Source organism: Schistocerca nitens, chromosome 6, assembly GCF_023898315.1.
Source record: "Schistocerca nitens isolate TAMUIC-IGC-003100 chromosome 6, iqSchNite1.1, whole genome shotgun sequence".
Taxonomy (NCBI): domain Eukaryota; kingdom Metazoa; phylum Arthropoda; class Insecta; order Orthoptera; family Acrididae; genus Schistocerca; species Schistocerca nitens.
The window spans coordinates 340,445,404-340,464,497 of record NC_064619.1 but is presented as its reverse complement, the minus strand read 5'-3'; the positions used below and the strand labels follow the sequence as shown (position 1 = coordinate 340,464,497).

The 19,094-nt window shown below is 40.8% G+C and overlaps 1 protein-coding gene across 4 annotated transcripts in view; it reads right to left on the bottom strand.

Annotated features, from left to right (window-relative positions):
- The window catches only part of LOC126262797 (uncharacterized), a 75,050-nt gene that overhangs the window by 22,444 nt on the left and 33,512 nt on the right, over positions 1–19,094 (bottom strand). For 3 of the 4 annotated variants that reach the window (XM_049959618.1, XM_049959622.1, XM_049959620.1), the window contains one exon: positions 18,234–18,321. In XM_049959618.1, coding sequence (XP_049815575.1) covers positions 18,234–18,321 — 88 coding nt within the window. The remainder of the gene's footprint in view (positions 1–18,233; positions 18,322–19,094) is intronic. The other variant, XM_049959619.1, reaches the window with a different exon arrangement.

Sequence of the window (19,094 nt, the reverse complement as noted above, 5' to 3'; positions counted from 1 at the left end):
ACGAAACCAAAGCACAAGTATAACTGTTCTGTGTGTGGAAGTGTGATTCAACGTACGCATCTGGCACGGTTCTTCTTCAATAACACAAGAAATTTTAAATATCATTTATACTGAATTAATTAAAGAAAATAAAAATACCGTAATTACTCAAGAGAACCAGAATTACACTCTAATCCAAGAACACAAGCCAGATGCTTTCTTGACTGAACCTGTAATGAAGCATTACTTACGACATTAAACAATGAAAAATAAATCAAGTTTCGTTACCTTCATATATTGACCAAAATCACTCTAATCATTACAATATATCTCCACACCGATTCGCTATCTCAACAAGAACTTTTTAGTATCACATCTCAGCAAGCACTCCCTACTAGCACATCTCAACAAACACTCTCTGCTACGAGTTCTTAACAAGCACTGCCTACCATGACATCTCAAGACACACTCTCTGCTACGAGTTCTCAATAATCACTGCCAGTGGAGGCGGCGGAACAATACTCTCTAGCGTGATCTCTGGCGCTGTGGCTCAGTGTAGCCACCTTTCATATGCCCTTCCTCCACGGGCTAGAATTTGATGGTATTTTTGCCAGCATTGGTAGTGAAAATACCACCAAATTCGTCAAAAAAATACAGACAAAAATAAAAGATAATATTAATGCGTAAATATCATATAACTAGATAAAATTTTGGCCTTGCACTGACCTTTCAATAACCTAATATATAGAATACAGTAAGCAATACAAATTCTTTCATACATGTGACTTTACATAATAGTTTACACAAGTATTATGTGGTTAAACAATTCAATCAATAGCGTCAGCAATGACGAATATGTGCAGGTAAGAGTCTCATAACTTTTCACAAACAGTAATACACAAAAAATCAGTTTATACAAATATTCACATAAACGCTTTCCATAGCTCAAGAATAAGCAGTTGACAGTTCCAGCAGTAGCACCCAGCAATGGTCAACAGGTGCAAAAACCAACAAGTGACATTTTTTCAGTAGAAACAGTCCATCAGTGGCACCCAGTAATGTTGAATAGGTGCAGACACCAACAAGTAACACCATTTCAGTATAAGCAGTTCCATTAGTGGCACCAGCAATGTTGAACAGGTGCAGACACCCACAAGTAACACCTTTTCAGTAGAAGCAGTCCATCAGTGGCACCCAGCAATGTTGAGCAGGTGCAGACATCAACAGGTGACATCTTTTCAGTAGAAGCAGTCCATCAGTGGCACCCAGCAATGTTGAGCAGGTGCAGACACCAACAAGTAACACCATTTCAGTATAAGCAGTTCCATTAGTGGCACCAGCAATGTTGAGCGGGTGCAGACACCAACAAGTGACATCATTTCAGTAGAAGCAGTCCATCAGTGGCACCCAGCAATGTTGAGCAGGTGCAGACAGCAACAGGTGACATCTTTTCAGTAGAAACAGTCCATCAGTGGCACCCAGCAATGTTGAGCAGGTGCAGACATCAACAAGTAACACCATTTCAGTATAAGCAGTTCCATTAGTGGCACCAGCAATGTTGAACAGGTGCAGATATCAACAGGTGACATCTTTTCAGTAGAAGCAATCCATCAGTGGCACCCAGCAATGTTAAGCAGGTGCAGACACCAACAAGTGACATCATTTCAGTAGAGGCAGTCCATCAGTGGCACCCAGTAATGTTGAACAGGTGCTGACTGCAGTCCATAATATTCACTTTCACTAATCACACTGTTCATCAGCAGAAATTAAACATGACTAAATGTCACATATCATGTTGAAAAGTGCAGCACCATCACTAATCAGACAGTTCAGGCATGAACAATAGTTTGAATACACATACAATGCTTTTACACTAAACATACAAATCATAATAAACACACAAATGATATCAGATAATTGTCATATTAAATATTACAAATACACAAATATCAGTAAACCTATAATTTTTATGGGTGTCAGTGCAAGCCACAACAACAAGTAAAATAATATTTAGGAGATAGGTTGGTACCAATTTGGGATAGGGAAAGGAAAACACACAAAAAACACTCACTCATCTTTCATCCACATTAGTGCTACTGTGTAATTGAATAGTGTTAACTGTGTAAATGCAATTCTGTCAAAATTTTATGTTCATCATGTGTATCAAGTAGTAGTGGCAGCAATGTATAACAGTCAATAATATTTAGTCAACGTCATAGTCATCATGTCAAGACCAATGTTTGCCAAGCCAGATCAAAATGTACAGTTGCTGAACAACTGTCAGTGAGCCAAGATATGCAATTACTTCCTCTCTCCAAAAAAAAGTATATACTGCTTAGTGATTTGACAAAGTGTGTGTGTAGACAATCTTCCTGCTACTTTAGTGTTCTAGTCTGCCATCTTTATCCTCCTTGTTCCATATAGACCAACGAAAAAAAAAATATGCTCCTCACTTACTTCACCTCTTATCCACCAAAACTCCAATAATCATCAGCATCACATAATCTCAATACTTCAATAATACCTCTTCAATACGTCGATCATCAATATCATTTACCTTACCTCTTGTCCACGAAAACTCCAATAATCATCAACTTCACATAATCTCAATACCTCAATCATACCTCTTCAATACGTCGATATATATAAACCTCAGCACCAATATCATTTCACTTCCATAACAACTCTTTCCTCTAGTCAGTCTCCTCGAACAAGTACAGACAAAATCCTAGTGCAAACCTCAATTCATCATCTCATGCAATCCGAAGACACAGTGTCCACACACAACCTCTGTATAATCCACCTGATCCAAATATTCTACTCATTATGAATCATAAAACACATTTTGGTTTCCTTGTTCATCATTAAATAAAAGAAATGCATACATGACCTCTAACAGACTTTAGTTCGAAGAACTTTCAGAAATTAAGTACGATTACGGAGTGTGAATGATCACAATATTTCACAGTGTGTACACCACTTCAAGAATCATGGCAGAAGCAAACATGTGGAGTATTTTTTGTGTCAAGTGTCACTTCCTATTTCAATTGCTCACGAAGAATGCAGTGTAATAACTGTCAATGGTCTAAACCTAATGTTGGTGTGTCATGTCGTTAGCTTCCTTCCTATTAGCATAAATTTATACAGCTTCCATAAAACCTCCAGCTCATGTGACTTCAATGAAGTTTCTTGTACTAATGTCGTTCGTCGAATTACTGCAGTTCATTTTCTTATCTTAAAAATGTAAGGCACTGAGCATAAGCAAAACAAGCAATAGCGAGTAAATATACCAGTAGAGAACAGAATGTCAACAAGTGGATGCAGCACAATTCCTACAACGAGGCTCTGCCAAGGGAAAAATCTATAATTAATACCACAGTGTAACCTAAACTCTATGTTCGTACACAGTATATCAGCATTTCTATACACCAAATTAAAGAGTACTTATGACAACAAAACAGAAATGTGTAAATATGCAATCCATACGCAAAGCAGCACATACGTATCTTACACAATAAACAGGTCATTAGCATCATATCAGCATAAGCAAATAAATGTTCGTGTGTCATCTTAAAAAGTAAACATGAAGGCGCAAGCAGATAAATCACAAAGTATAACTTACATACATAACCACAGTCAGCACAATTAATCAGTTGACAATTACAATTTAAATAAATAAGCACAGCAGGCACATAATAAAAAAAATATGACATCAGTGAAAAGGCATAGCAGCCAAGCGATGCATAATATACATAAGTAACAACACTGTTCATTAATCAATAATTGTCAAAATCAGCAAATGTACACAAGCACGTCGCTTCACAAGTAAATTCATAGAACATGAAATTAGCACAAAGTATGAATCACGTAATCGCGAGCAGCAAATTACGTCTAAAGTACGTACCTAAGTGGAAATATGTTACCTGAAAAATAAACTCAATTAACAGTTACCTTTTTTTAGTTTATTACTTTTTTCTTCGAAATTACATTCTTCCTGAAATTTTCTCGATAGCAAGTCGTCTTAACGTCGGACACACACAGAATTTACCTGAAGTTCTTAAATATTTTATACAACCATATCCTGAAAAATACTGAACGTTAATAACATAATTCATCAAGTCACCATAGCTTTATACAGAATTTAGTCGGAGAAATTAGACTGTGTATTTGTTTATGTCTGTCAGTGCATTCGCACTGAGCGCTCGATCAGCTGTTGGCGCGTGACGTAGGAAGTAATTGTTTGCGGTCAACGACTGCCTTGTGCGGCGCGCAGACTGACTGTTGCTTTGAGTATGTGCCGCCGCCAAAACACAGCGCGGTATCCTTGTATTCTCTGCATGTTTACATGTAGCTGTTAGTTTATCTAAAGTATGTCATTCCACAAAAATTTTAACGTTTGATATATGATGTATTCCCTTAGAGAGCCGAGATTTAAGAGTTTCTACTTCAACAGTGTTATCATGAATGATTTTGCGAACCCTATATGGACCGTTATAAAGCAGAAAAAATTTGCGACACAAGCCTTTTCCTTTATGAGACAAACGATGAGACTTAATTAACACCTTTTGACCAACTGCCAAAATTTTTAAACGACCAGGACGTTTAGCTGATTTCTCTCTTCTTGCAGCCGCAGACGCAATATTTCGTAGAGCCAGGTTGACAACTTCAGAATGCCGCAGTTTCCATGAAAGCGGAAAAGGAACGATTTCAGAAATGCGATTTGTTGGTACTTTATTTTTTAATATCAATAGAGGCGGTAAAGAAGTTGAGTCATTAGGAAGTTCATTCAGAATGTTTTGAAAAATATGAAGATACTGATCCCAAGTTCTGTGATTCTGATGACAATAAAGACGGCACAATTTATTGATTTCCTTCATCCATCTCTCTGAAGCATTAGATTGAGGGTGAAAAAGTGAAATAAAAATTGGTTTAATCTTACGACGCCGTAGAGTACGAAGCCAAATTTTAGAGCGAAACTGTGATCCATTATCTGATATAACCTTATCAACATGACCCACTTCTTTAAGAAAATGTTTGATGAAAGCATTAGATACTGAACGAGCTGTTGCTTTGCGTAAAGGTGTAAAACACACATATTTTGATGTTAATTCCACTGCTACGAAAATATACGCAAAACCATTAGTAGAACGAACCACTGGACCGAACAAATCGACTGCAGCCATGTCCTTTAGTTTCGCTGGAATGATAGGAAACAACGGTGCTCTGTGAGAAACAGTTGGCGGCTTAGCCTTTTGACATAATTTGCATTTGGCAAGAACAGAACGAATACGTTTTTCCATGTTACTGAAGTAGCAATTTTCTCGTAATTTATGAAAGCATTTTCTGGGACCAAAGTGCGCATAACTGAAATGTGTGTACCAAATCAATTTATTGACCCACTCATCAGGAATACAAACTAACCAAACAGAGTTGTTGGCCGATTTTCGTTTGAAAAGAATATCATTGCGAACTAAATAATACTGTCTGATCGCTACGCTTTCCTTTCTCCTCCACTTCTCCTTAATGTCCTTCCAGATTGGATCCTTGTTTTGCTCCTTAGCGATGTCCTGGAGCGAAGACGAAATAAAATTCTCAAACGCAACACCTTGACTGTACATCAAACAATAATGGTTTTCTTTGCAGTCCTCTTCAGCACATTGTTTCAAACCCATAGGTGCACGTGATAAAGCATCAGCAACAATATTTAAAGATGCTTTATCACGTGCGTGTAGGTACAACGCCCATCGTGACAATCTGCCATGAGTTAATTTTGTTGACATAAGAAATTCCAAAGCTCGATGATCAGTGTAAACCTTAGTATGTCTACCGAACAAAAATGTGCGAAATTTTGTGAAAGCCCAAACAACAGCCAAAGCTTCAAGTTCCGTAATCGAATAATTCTTTTCGGATTTAGAGAGAACACGACTTCCAAATGCAATAGTTTTCTGTACTACAACGCCGTTTTCTTCTATCTCTTGAAATAAATGTGCACCTAGGCCTTTGTATGATGAGTCCGTCGACAAACAAAAATCTTTAGATAAATCCGGATGTGAAAGAAGTGGAGCAGCAACTAAAGCATCACGAAGTTGTTCAAATTCTGACTGAGCTTCCTCATCCCAACACCAATTAGAATTTTTTCCAGATAGTTCACATAAACGAGGTGTGGCCAAATTGTCCAATCTAACAAAGCGTCTAAGAAAATTACAGACACCAAGGAAACTACGAACATCACGTTTTGTGGTAGGAACAGCATAATTACGAATAGCGTCTAGTTTCTCTGGATCAGGAAGAATACCTTCTGTAGAAATAATGTGACCGAGAAATTTCACCTGAGAACGACCAAATTCAGATTTTTCCAAGTTCACTGTAATGCCAACTCGTGCAAAAATACGTAATAATGAATCCAAAATTTTGTTATGCTCACTCCAGAAACGTTTAGCAATAAGAATATCGTCAACATATGAAGTAATATTGTCACGAAGATAAACAGGTAAAATTTAATTTAAACTACGAATGAATGCTGCAGAAGATACAGTAAGTCCAAACGGTAATTTCCGAAACTGGTAACAGTTACCAAAGGCTAAAAAGGCAGTATATTTTCTTCAATCAGGGTGGAGTTCTATTTGCCAAAAACTTGCGCGCATATCAATCGTGGATGAAACTTTAATTCCATGGAAATGTTGAAGAAGTTCATCTAAATTTTGTGGACGGTCAGTTTCAGGAATAATAATATTATTTATCTGTCTGGAGTCCAGAACCAAACGAATTGACCCATCCTTTTTAAGAACAACGTGTAATGGGCTGGTATAAGGGCTGACTGCTGGCTCAATAATGCCCTGATCTAACATGTATTGAAGTTCATTCTTAACCTTGTCTCTGTAAGCCAAAGGAATAGCGTACGTTTTTCCGCGAAATGGTGTGTGTTCTTTTACTTTAAATAAATATTGTAAGCCTTGTATAGTTCCTGTGTGATGACTAAACACTGTAGCATGTGAAGTCAAAATGTGGTGCAGCTCTTCTTTTGCAACGTCATCTGGCACTTCAGCTTTCTTAACCTTTTCATTAATTAATTCTTCGCTACTAATTATATCCTCCATCGCGTCTCTGTATCTATTGTCATTGTCATGAATAAACACACTGTCGTCATAATGCTCAACGAAAGCATCAGAAGTAAGAAACCTTACATTTTGTATCTGATTCAGATCTTGCTAAACACTCGAAAAATTTCAAACATTTCGGCATTCCGGCAACAGTCAAATTCACACTTCCTTCTTTAAAGTTCAAAATTGCCTTATGTGTGTTAAGAAACTCCATACCTAATATAATCTGTGTACTGAGTAATGGAACAATAATAAAATTAGCAGACAATTCGTATCCTTGACAAATGAAATTTAGGTTGGTCTGTTGTTTGACTTCCACACCTTTTCCAGAAATCGCTCCTCGAATTGTAGTTTTAGAAATAGGCAACACAGGACAGGCAATAGTTCTTTCACATATACGAAAAACTGATTCACTAATGACGTTCAATGGGCTCCCAGAATCTAAAACTGCAGTGAACTTATTCTTACCCACACATACTTCAATAACAGGATGTAAAAATGCGTCTACATTATTTTCCTTTTCGCCTAGCAAAATGTCTCTGATATCTTCCAGGCGTACGTAGTGTAAAGTTGTAGTGTCATTATTTTCTGAACCGTCTATATTGCTGCCAGAAGCCGAAGCTGCAAGTCATGGTCGATTGTTTGCGTCACGTCTTTGATTATTCCCGTCATTTCGCGGATCAATTTCTACTATTTCCACTTGTCTCTCTGAATTTCTGTCACGCGGAGGGTGCCAATTAGGTCCTTCCTGTCTGTTAGATGGAAATTCTTGGTTGTGTCTGTTATTAAAATTTCTGTTTTCCTGTCTGTCTGCATAACTACTTCTTGTATAATTTCGACTGTCACTTCTGAAATTATTGTTGTATCTACTACCCTGGTTATTTCTGTAGTAAGAATTTCTATTGCTGTATGAATAATTTCTGTCTTGATGATACCGATTACTGTTTCCGTATGATTGATCATTCCGGTAGGAATTACCGTTATTATAATTGTCTGTGTAATTTCTGTTAGAACGTCTGTTATTGTCATAAGGCTGGTATCTATTGTCCTGTCTGTTACGTCTGTCATTCTCAAAATTACCCATATAACGCCCGTTCCGATCACTATCCCTTCTCTCTGAAAATCTATCGTAATTACTGTTACTGAAAAAGTTACAAGAAGTCCCGTCGTCGTTGTCATACTCAAGTTCTTGTAACAAAGTCTTAAAAGTCTCAATGTCGTCTTTACATCTTCCGGCTAAAGCAATTTGTCTTATGGATTGTGGCAGCTTAGTTAAACAAATGCGAATTAATTCAGTCGGGCTATAAGGGTTGGACAGGAACTGATTCTTTCGAATCATGTCTTCAAAGTATTCTGCCGGCGTGCGGAACTTAGACTGTTTAAAATTACGCTGCATAATCAGACTATGTTTGACTCTGTCTTGTGTGTTTTCGGACCAATATGCCGATAGAAATGCATGATAAAAATCATTCAGATTATTACAATCTCTAATGAGTGCACGCATCCGCGTCGCCGGTTCGTTTTCTAAATATCCACACATAAATTCCAGTTTGTGACTTAGTGGCCAATTTGGTGGGAGTGCATACATAAATTGATCTAACCATGCACATGGATGTATGTCATTCTTAGAATTGCGGAAGATCTTAAATTTCCGAACAGTCAAAAAGTGTTTATAGTCAAAGTTTTCGCCTCGTGGCGACAAAGACCTACCGCGTCTGTCCCAGTGTGAATGTCGATTATTGTCAAGTTCGCGCGCCTGGCGCTCTCTTGTTGCATCCCGTAAATGAAACAAATTATTTTCTTCAAACCCCTCTGCTATCTGTGATTCCAAATTTCTTTTGCTGTCTTTTCCTTCAATTTCCCCTTCAATTTGTTTGACTTGCTTTCGTAATGCCTCGAATTCCCTTTTCACGCGTTCATTAAATTTTCCCTGATTTTCAACATGCTTATTTATGTTCTGGTACTCTTCGGTTTCTGCAAATGGTAATGGAGCTGTATCATCCAAATCTCTGTCCCCATTTAAGCTAAGACTTGTCAATTTATCTGAAATCTCCTCAACTCTTTCCGATAAGTCACCTAATTGTTCTTTCTGTTTATTTACGTCTTCCATAAGTGTCGCGACTCGGGTTTCAGTATTAACACATTTAGTAGTTAACTGTTCATACTGTTGTGTTAGGTTATTTAATCTGTCATTTGGTACGGAATCCTCGATTCTCTCAAATATTTCTTTCTTATCGTGTGCACGTTGTAAATTTAACTCTGAAAATTTCTGTACTATCACGCGATCTCTTTCTTCCTGTTCTCTATCCTGTTCCCTTTGTCTAATCTCTACTGCAATTAATCTATTATTGTGAGAATTCAAAATCGGTTGTACTTCTTCTCTAATTTCTTTCTTTAATTCAGCTTTCATGTTTTTGAAACATGTCCCTATTCGTGAGTCTAACCGTGTTTCCATTGTTTCCATCTCTGTTTTAATTTCAGATCGTAACTGTGATCCCACTGTTTTTAATTCAGATCCCAACTGTGATCCCAGTGAGTCTAACCGTGTTTCCGTTCTTCCCATATCAGTTTCTAAACGTGTTGCCAAAGTTCCCATCTCTGTTTTAATTGTTCCTATCTCTGTTTTAATTGTTCCCATTTGTGATTCCTCTGAGTCTAACCGTGTTTCCATTCGTGCTCCCAAATTTAATATAGCACTCATCAACTGCTCCATAATAGCCGGTTCGAAATTCTTTTCGCCCCTAACATTTCCCGCGAAACCAACTTCTTTCGTCATAGCTGTAGAGCTATCTGTGTTCGATACTATTTCAGAATCTTCTATCGTTAATCTCGTATTCTGTGAATTTTCTGATTGAGAAAAATTTTGAAATGGTTCCGGACTATTTTCCCGACTTATTACATTGTTTTCCACTTCATTATTCAACATACAATTCTCCTGTGTTGGCGAGTTCGCCATGTCAACAACTTCGTCATTCTCACTATTCATCATTTTTGCCTTTTTCATCGATCGCGTAATCATTTACAAAACATAAAAAACTCTTTATCTCCAACAATACCATTCACACGAAATGTTTCCCTCAAACACGATTAATCGAACAATTGAAATAATTGCACTAAATTGTCACACCCATAGACAAGACAACAAAAAATAAAATTTTCCAAAAAAAAAATACCATTAGAAGAATGACAATTACCAAATCTACACATGCAATATAGACTACAATTACTAACTACAAATTACTACACAATCCTACTGTCTACTATTTCTACAATCAGAAGAATTCCAAGGGACGATCCGAAGCAGCGGTCGCCACGTGCATGGGGGCTTAATTATAATAAAACGCAAATAATTTTAATTTTTTGATTTAGTAGCTGTCTGTCCGTTTACGCAGTCTCGTAAACGGTTGGCCCTGACTAGTATTATTACGCAATCTGACTGCATAGAACAACAACAAAGAATGAAATGGAAATTTTCATTAACACAATTAATTAATTAAGTCCCCAGCAACTATAAAACCTACGAAACCAAAGCACAAGTATAACTGTTCTGTGTGTGGAAGTGTGATTCAACGTACGCATCTGGCACGGTTCTTCTTCAATAACACAAGAAATTTTAAATATCATTTATACTGAATTAATTAAAGAAAATAAAAATACCATAATTACTCAAGAGAACCAGAATTACACTCTAATCCAAGAACACAAGCCAGATGCTTTGTTGATTGAAACTGTAATGAAGCATTACTTACGACATTAAACAATGAAAAATAAATCAAGTTTCGTTACCTTCATATATTGACCAAAATCACTCTAATCATTACAATATATCTCCACACCGATTCGCTATCTCAACAAGAACTTTTCAGTATCACATCTCAGCAAGCACTCCGTACTAGCACATCTCAACAAACACTCTCTGCTACGAGTTCTTAACAAGCACTGCCTTCCATGACATCTCAAGACACACTCTCTGCTACGAGTTCTCAATAATCACTGCCAGTGGAGGCGGCGAAACAATACTCTCTAGCGCGATCTCTGGCGCTGTGGCTCAGTGTAGCCACCTTTCAAATTGTTTCTGGATTCTGGCAGTACACCTGGTCTTTCAAGTGTCCCCACAGAAAGAAGTCACAGGGGTTCATGTCTGGCGAATAGGGAGGCCAATCCACGCCGCCTCCTGCATGTTTCGGATAGCCCAAAGCAATCACACGATCATCGAAATATTCATTCAGGAAATTAAAGACGTCGGCCGTGCGATGTGGCCGGGCACCATCTTGCATAAACCACGAGGTGTTCGCAGTGTCGTCTAAGGCAGTTTGTACTGCCACAAATTCACGAAGAATGTCCAGATAGCGTGATGCAGTAATCGTTTCGGATCTGAAAAATGGGCCAATGATTCCTTTGGAAGACATCGCGGCCCAGACCAGTACTTTTTGAGGATGCAGGGACGATGGGACTGCAACATGGGGCTTTTCGGTTCCGCATATGCGCCAGTTCTGTTTATTGACGAAGCCGTCCAGGTAAAAATAAGCTTCGTCAGTAAACCAAATGCTGCCCACATGCATATCGCCGTCATCAATCCTGTGCACTATATCGTTAGCGATTGTCTCTCGTGCAGCAATGGTAGCGGCGCTGAGGGGTTGCCGCGTTTGAATTTTGTATGGATAGAGGTGTAAACTCTGGCGCATGAGACGATACGTGGACGTTGGCGTCATTTGGAGCGCAGCTGCAACACGGCGAAGGGAAACCCGAGGCCGCTGTTGGATCACCTGCTGCACTAGCTGCGCGTTGCCCTCTGTGGTTGCCGTACGCGGTCGCCCTACCTTTCCAGCACGTTCATCCGTCACGTTTCCAGTCCGTTGAAATTTTTCAAACACATCCTTTATTGTATCGCTTTTCGGTCCTTTGGTTACATTAAACCTCCGTTGAAAACTTCGTCTTGTTGCAACAACACTGTGTTCTAGGCGGTGGAATTCCAACACCAGAAAAATCCTCTGTTCTAAGGAATAAACCATGTTGTCTACAGCACACTTGCACGTTGTGAACAGCACACGCTTACAGCAGAAAGACGACGTACAGAATGGCGCACCCACAGACTGCGTTGTCTTCTATATCTTTCACATCACTTGCAGCGCCATCTGTTGTTGAAAATTGTAACTACTGTAATTTCGAAAGTTTGTCCGCCTGAAAATGTACTGTTGTCCCAAGCATATTGCAACAAACGGTGTATTTCTATCGCTGCTCGTTTAGTTTTTATTGCCGTTTCAAATATACCGGTCATTTTTGAAACACCCTGTATCTTCCTACACTGCCAGGAAAAAAAAAAATTAGTACACCCTTTTAAAGGTTATTCAAGACTTATTGATGCAACAGTGCTTACGCAGTACATGAAATGTTTACATTTACAGATCAATAACACAAGCGGTTCTGAGGTACCATATATTGACCCGTGTTTAAAAGCTCTTACTAGTTCCTGTTATAACTCACTAGGTTCACTAGGTATACGTCATGCGAGCAGACGACCATCACTTGAGTGAAGGCAGGCTCTTCTTTCATCACTGAAGACCACAGCGCGCCATTACATCTTCCAAATGATCCTCTGACGGCACCAGTCGAGCAGTGCACGTCCACACTGGGGAGTGTGTGGAAGACGGGCTAGAGGTGTGTGCGTGCCCGTAGTCCCACTGCTAATAACTGTTTAACAATAGTTTGTGTTGAACGTCTGTGTTCACAAGCCCTCTAATCTGTGCTGTGGTAGCTGTTCAATCTGGCACTGCTTGCCCTTACAATACAACGATCCTGGCGGGCGTCAGTGCTATGTGGACGTCCTGAGCCTCTTCTGTGGGTATAAGAATGTTCAAATGACCACTGATAGAAGCATCACCGTACAAGTGATGCAGCACGTCCATCATGTGTGGCAATTCTCGGAGAGGACCATCTTCCACTCGCAGAGCCACAATTTGACCTCTTTCAACTGGCTCTGTTGACTGTAGAAAGCACGCGTGCATCTCCACAACACTTTTGCCTGCTTGCCCCACAAATTTGTAGCACACTCGGCCTTCTGGCTGTGAACATTCCGTACTCAAATGTAGACACAGGTTGGTTCGGGTAGCTATGCCACTACGCTATCTGTTGATGGTCGACGTTGAAACCATTATCAGTACATCTGGAGGTGGAACATGCCGTCATCGAATCAAAATCGACGTTGTCTTTCCAGGTGTATTAATATTCCTTTTCCAGCAAGATATTTAATAATTTTAAATAGATTAGTTATTTATTCTTGCAGACTACTTATTTATTCTTAAAAAAGAAATACCAACATGCACGACGTTTCTTCTTTTTCTTGTAAGCAGGGTCGGGTCGGCATCGATTAACGGATTCGGTATGGTTAATTTAAGGGGTGGCAGGATGCCCTTCCTGTACGCATTTAGCATGGGTAATTTAAGGCATGGCTAGATGCCCTTCCTCTCGCCACCCCGTAACCCCCCCCCCCCCCCCGTCCCCCGTCCCCCGTCCCCGAAAATGGTTCAAATGGCTGTAAGCACTATGGGGCTTAACATCTGATGTCATCAATCCCCTAGACATAGAACTACTTAAATCTAACTAACCTAATGACATCACACACATCCATACCCGAGGCAGGATTCTTCGAACCTGCGACCGTAGCAGCAGCGCGGTTCCGGACTGAAGCGCCTAGAACCTCTCGGCCACAGAGGCCGGCCCCGTCCCCAAACCAGATATATGTACCCCAACTGACTCCGTGTAGTTTATTCGTGTGAAAGTGAGCATAAGTTTGCTAAATGTTTGTGAATCGCGTAACGGAGACTAACATTGGGTACCAGTCTGGTATTCATTTAGTGGGATGTGGGAAACCACCTAAAAACCACACCCAGGGTGGCCAGCACACGCACCCTCTTTGTCAATCCGCGGTATGGAGTCAATAAGGGATCAGTACGCTCCCCGTCACGGAAGCGGGGCTTTAAGATCCACGGCTATCCAGACAGGGCAACATATAGGATGTTTAAAAAATATTTATCAGTTTTTGCAAGAGTATATCTTCTACACGAATGAAGATAGAAATTTGGGATGAATTTCAGCTTATGCATCGAAACAAAACAAAATATCTTGGTGCCAGTTCTAAGTTACTGATCATGTGATTGCCCGTGAGGGGTCTCTTTGGTGGAGTTAGCTTGTTAGCCCGTTCACTATGCAGCGTACATCGGATAGGGATAGCACACAAACAAAAGGCAGATTGCTTCTCCATGAATTAGAACTGTGCAGTGTGATGTCAGAACATCTGTTAACAATGAGCAACCTCAGAGCTGGATCGGCAGTATGGGCTTAGGACATCTCGTATTACATTGTGCGGCTTCGAGGCAGACGACATTATGGTATGTGTGGTTTTTAAATTTTTATATGTTGGTCAAACACTCGCTTTTCAATAACTATGGGGAGAATCTGACTATCATCTGGATGTTCGTCGTGTGTCCTTGTGAAAGGTAAATGATAACTTTGATCCTAAACAACATTGTAAAAGGTACACCAAGCTTGTATGTACATGAGCGACAATATATGTCCTTCTACAATCGGATGGTTCTTTTGAAAATAAAAACCTAACTAAGTTAAAATTTACCCCAAGTCCCTATTTTCATTCGTGTAGAAAGTACTGTCTTGTGAAACTGGGTTAATCTTTATGAAAAACACTGTGTTTTATATTACTTTCTACCGCCTGTGACGCTGATTTCATGGGTGTCGAGTGAGAAGCTTTGTTGGCAAATTGTTTTAAGTTTGTGAGATACTTCCTATATTTACTTGTTTCAAGAGTAAACATGTAAACACTGAGGCCCATAGAGCCTGTATACTTCCACTCAGTTTTGTGCGCTAATGATTTGTTAAAATTACCCCGTCGGGAAGGACACATGTGTTACTAAAAGTTGCTACACACTTACTTTTCGGATCTCCCTACAGTTTAGAGAATCTGACTGTGATAGGGCTACTTTTGTATTAGGATACGTTATTGAAATTCTTTTCGGTTAAGATCGACGTTAGTATAGTTCATAATACCATCCTCTTACTTGACACAGTCTAAAGAATGTGCTGTGATACAGTTTTGCACTGAATGAAAAGCGAGATTAGTTCGATTTAACCCGGACTACACAACTGGAGTTGCGTAAATAAAAAACTCCTACTTTCTGCAAATTGTGACCTCACTCCTTTGCTCTTGCATATAGTGCCGCTTGCTCTCGCTCTGTGGGAACTTGGTGACAGTGTAGTGGGAGGATTTGTTCTACTCCGGTGCATCAAGAGTAAGTTCCTGCACCGAAGGAGTTCTCGGTAAACTATCGCTACCTGCCGTGATTTTGTAAATTACTTGCCAACTAACACGCTAATTAAACAGCCATTGACTGCCGTATGCTACACTCATCCACGTTTAATACTCGTTCCTGAACTTGTCAGTATACTTTTCAGCCTCCAGGTCCAGTACTCACTCGCTACGTGGTATAACGATCACGTTAAACTGTTTTATTTAACAGTCCTACTTTCACTCAGATTAATTTTATTAAGAGTTTGATATTCTTGTCATTTAGGAGTTTGTACCTTGGTATCAGTAATTGACAATCGCTAATTACAGTGATCTGAATCAACAGCTGTATCAGAAGGTTAACATTATTTGGAAAAATTCGATGAATTTGCTACTGGAGGCTTCGTTCTGAGTGTGGAAAAGGCTTTCGGGTGCGCTAGGAGGCGGCGGCCGTGCTCTAACGCTGTAGGTGTTAGCTGGCGGCCGGCCGGTCGCAGTGGCCGAGCGGTTCTAGGCGCTACAGTCTGGAACCGCGCGACCGCTACGGTCGCAGGTTCGAATCCTGCCTCGGGCATGGATGTGTGTGATGTCCTTAGGCTAGTTAGGTTTAAGTAGTTCTAAGTTCTAGGGGACTGATGACCGCAGAAGTTAAGTCCCATAGTACTCAGAGCCATTTGAACCATTTGTTAGCAGGCGGCGCTCCTGTTGCAAAACCCGCAGGGGGAGGAAGCGCAGACTGCTTTCGAAGAATTATGGACTATGGAGCGACTGTGGAGAACAACCAAGGCACGACCTCGCCAGTTCTGGAGCCTACCCGGCGTCTTAGAGGCTGGCTTCTTTCAAAGGAGCGCTCTGATCGCGAGCCATTAACTGGAACCCACTTGCTAAACAGCAGCGGTTATAGCCGTAGGATCGACGGTGTTAGAAGCTTTTGATGTTGACTTACCCACAACTTCGTCGTGCCGAGTGTAGACGCATAACATCCACCTTTTTATTTTATTTTTGTGAGGTGAGGCTTGGGGCTAGTTTTGCTGGAGCGTAATTTTCGATTGGACAGACACCTTGTGACACCAGTCACGGAGCACGCTTTGCCGCCGCTGGAGTGGACAGAGATGCTGTTGGCTCCAGTGTGTTAGAGACATGTTGATGGGAAACTGAGTCTTGAGGTGAAATTTTACCATCGGTGCCGTCTTAGGACGCTCTTTGAGTATTGCATAGTGTTTGTGTTGTGGTGCAAACACAGAAGTGGCCGGATATAGAGGCACTTTGTTCTGAGCAGGCTACTATCGTAGGGAGGCGTTTGATTCAGACGGCGATAACCGTAGGTCGAGATTCTAGTTTCGGACGGCACACGCCGTTCCGGTAGTTTGATGCAGACGGCGGCCTCCGTAGTGAGTGGTTCGACTTGGAGCACTCGGCCGAAGGCCGTCTTGCTGTGTGGTAGCCAGGCCTGCTCACGCGGTACTACGGCGCAGCCCTGGTGCTGTTGCCTGCCAGCTCCAGATTACAGTTTTTGGTGAGATAACTTGGTGCTTTTGCGATTAGTAACTCTGGGGAGTACAAGTTGCAGCAGGTTTCCTGTTGGATTCCGTTTCATTCAAATTGGTCAGTTTAGTCTCAAATGGTGATTAATCTTGAGAGGTAGCAGTCAGATTTAGTTTTCACGTTATCCGTTTGTAGTTTTTGGTGGAAAATATTAGGCATTTTTTCTCTTTTTCCCTTACTTGCCAACTTAATAGATATACACAGGGAGATTTTTTTCCACTGTGTTTAAATTCTAGGGACTGATGGATGAGAAGATGCGGAACAGTAAAGGTCTAATGAACGTATGTCCAGCAATGCATGGTTTCATGATAGAGACCATTTATTCAACCATACGAGGGTGAGTCAAATGAAAACCTTAAATGTTTTTTTTTAAATATTATTTATTGTGCAGAAGTGGTACAAAGCTGTGTCACTTTTCAACATTATCTCCCCCACGCTCAATGCAAGTCCTCCAGCGCTTACAAAAGTGCATAAATTCCTGGCTTATACAGGCGGACAGGAATCACTCAAAAGCTCACACTCCTCAGTCTTCTGAACTTCAGTTGCATTTCCATTTTTTGACATAGCAACATGGGAAAAACAATTACGTGCTTGTAGCTCAGTAACTATGTATTCGCCGCGCGGTGTTGCCGCGTGGTCAGGGGGGCCTTGTCACGGTTCGCGAGGCTTCCTCCGTCAGAGGTTCGAGTCCTCCGTCGGGCATGGGTGTGTGTGTGTTGTCCATAGCGTAACTTAGTTTAAGTTAGGTTAAGTAGTGTGTAAGGCTAGGGGGACCGATGACCCTAGCAGTTTGGTCCAATAGGAACTTACCACAAATTAAATTAAACCTACATATTAAATTTTGTCCTCATTTGTGACTCACTCTGAATCTGCTGGCGAGCGAGAAAGGAAGTCTTCGCTATCGTAATGAGTATCGGTCCTTAAGCTGCCTGTGTGGTTAGAACTGCACAAGGACTCTCCCAAAAGGTAAATACACAGAATTAGACTTGTTCCTTCAGAGAAGTGACTACACAATAAAGTCATATTCAATGACAGTCACGTTGTAACGTCACTATACATCTGCAAGCAAGCACAGGTGACTGGTTGTCATCATACTCTAATCCACACAAACACATTTTTGCGTCCCCACGCATTCGAAATTGTTTTCGCTATCCAAATGAGTAGAAAAAACGTTTAACAGTAAAACATGGATACTGCTTCCAGACAGCTCTGTCTGGAAAATTCGGCACAAAAAGCAAAATAATGCTAACACACTTGCTGTCTTTACCAACTTGAAAGGTAAGTGCTTACAATACGTGCAAAGCACTCACCTTGCACAGAAATCTCACCGGCAGCATCACTGGAGTCTCCACTTGGTTCCTGCTCTCCGGCAGATGAGTCTTCTCCAACGGCTCCCACCTGCAAGCAGACGGAAATCACAATGCGACTGCATTATATTGTGAAGTTGTTGCTGTCATTGTACATGATTGCAAGGTGAGCTTCATTCTGTGATACATAAGGAGAAAAAGCATATACAAATTACCCATTTACGATGGTACTATGGTAAGCACGAACTATATGAACGCATTGTGTCTGTTCTTTCGGACATGTCTGAAAGAACAGGCACCACGCGGAATCTACAGCTGTGATACATTGTATGTACATTGAAGGTGGAGTGGGGAGGGGTCGGGGGCAGGAGAAAGGAAAGGGAAGGAATTACTGACGTCAGCTGCATAGGGGCATTACACATGATCAGTGGCGATGAGTGAAAATGTGTGCCGATCTGGGATCTACTGCTTACTAGGCAGGTGCGTTAACCACTGCGCCATCTGGGACACAGTGTTACCGCAACTGTGAGAACTGTCTGAACGCCTCACAGGCAACCCACATACCAACCAAACGCCACCTAGCCACAGTCCCTGTCCATTTCCTTCATGCTCGCTACTCTGAGATTCCCGCAGGAGGTCAGACATACTTGTGCATCCGCACCGAATATGATGGATCCATTGCCCCTCGAGGTGAGTCAGTTATATGAATATGTAGGGTCTTCCTGACATGTCCGAAAGAACAATTAAATGAATGTGTGGTGTCTGTTCCTGGCGCACTTTTCCTGTGGCTAACACACGCAGACAGGGACCACTCACGCATTCACACTCTTCATCTTCTGAACTGCAGTTGCATTTCCAGGCATT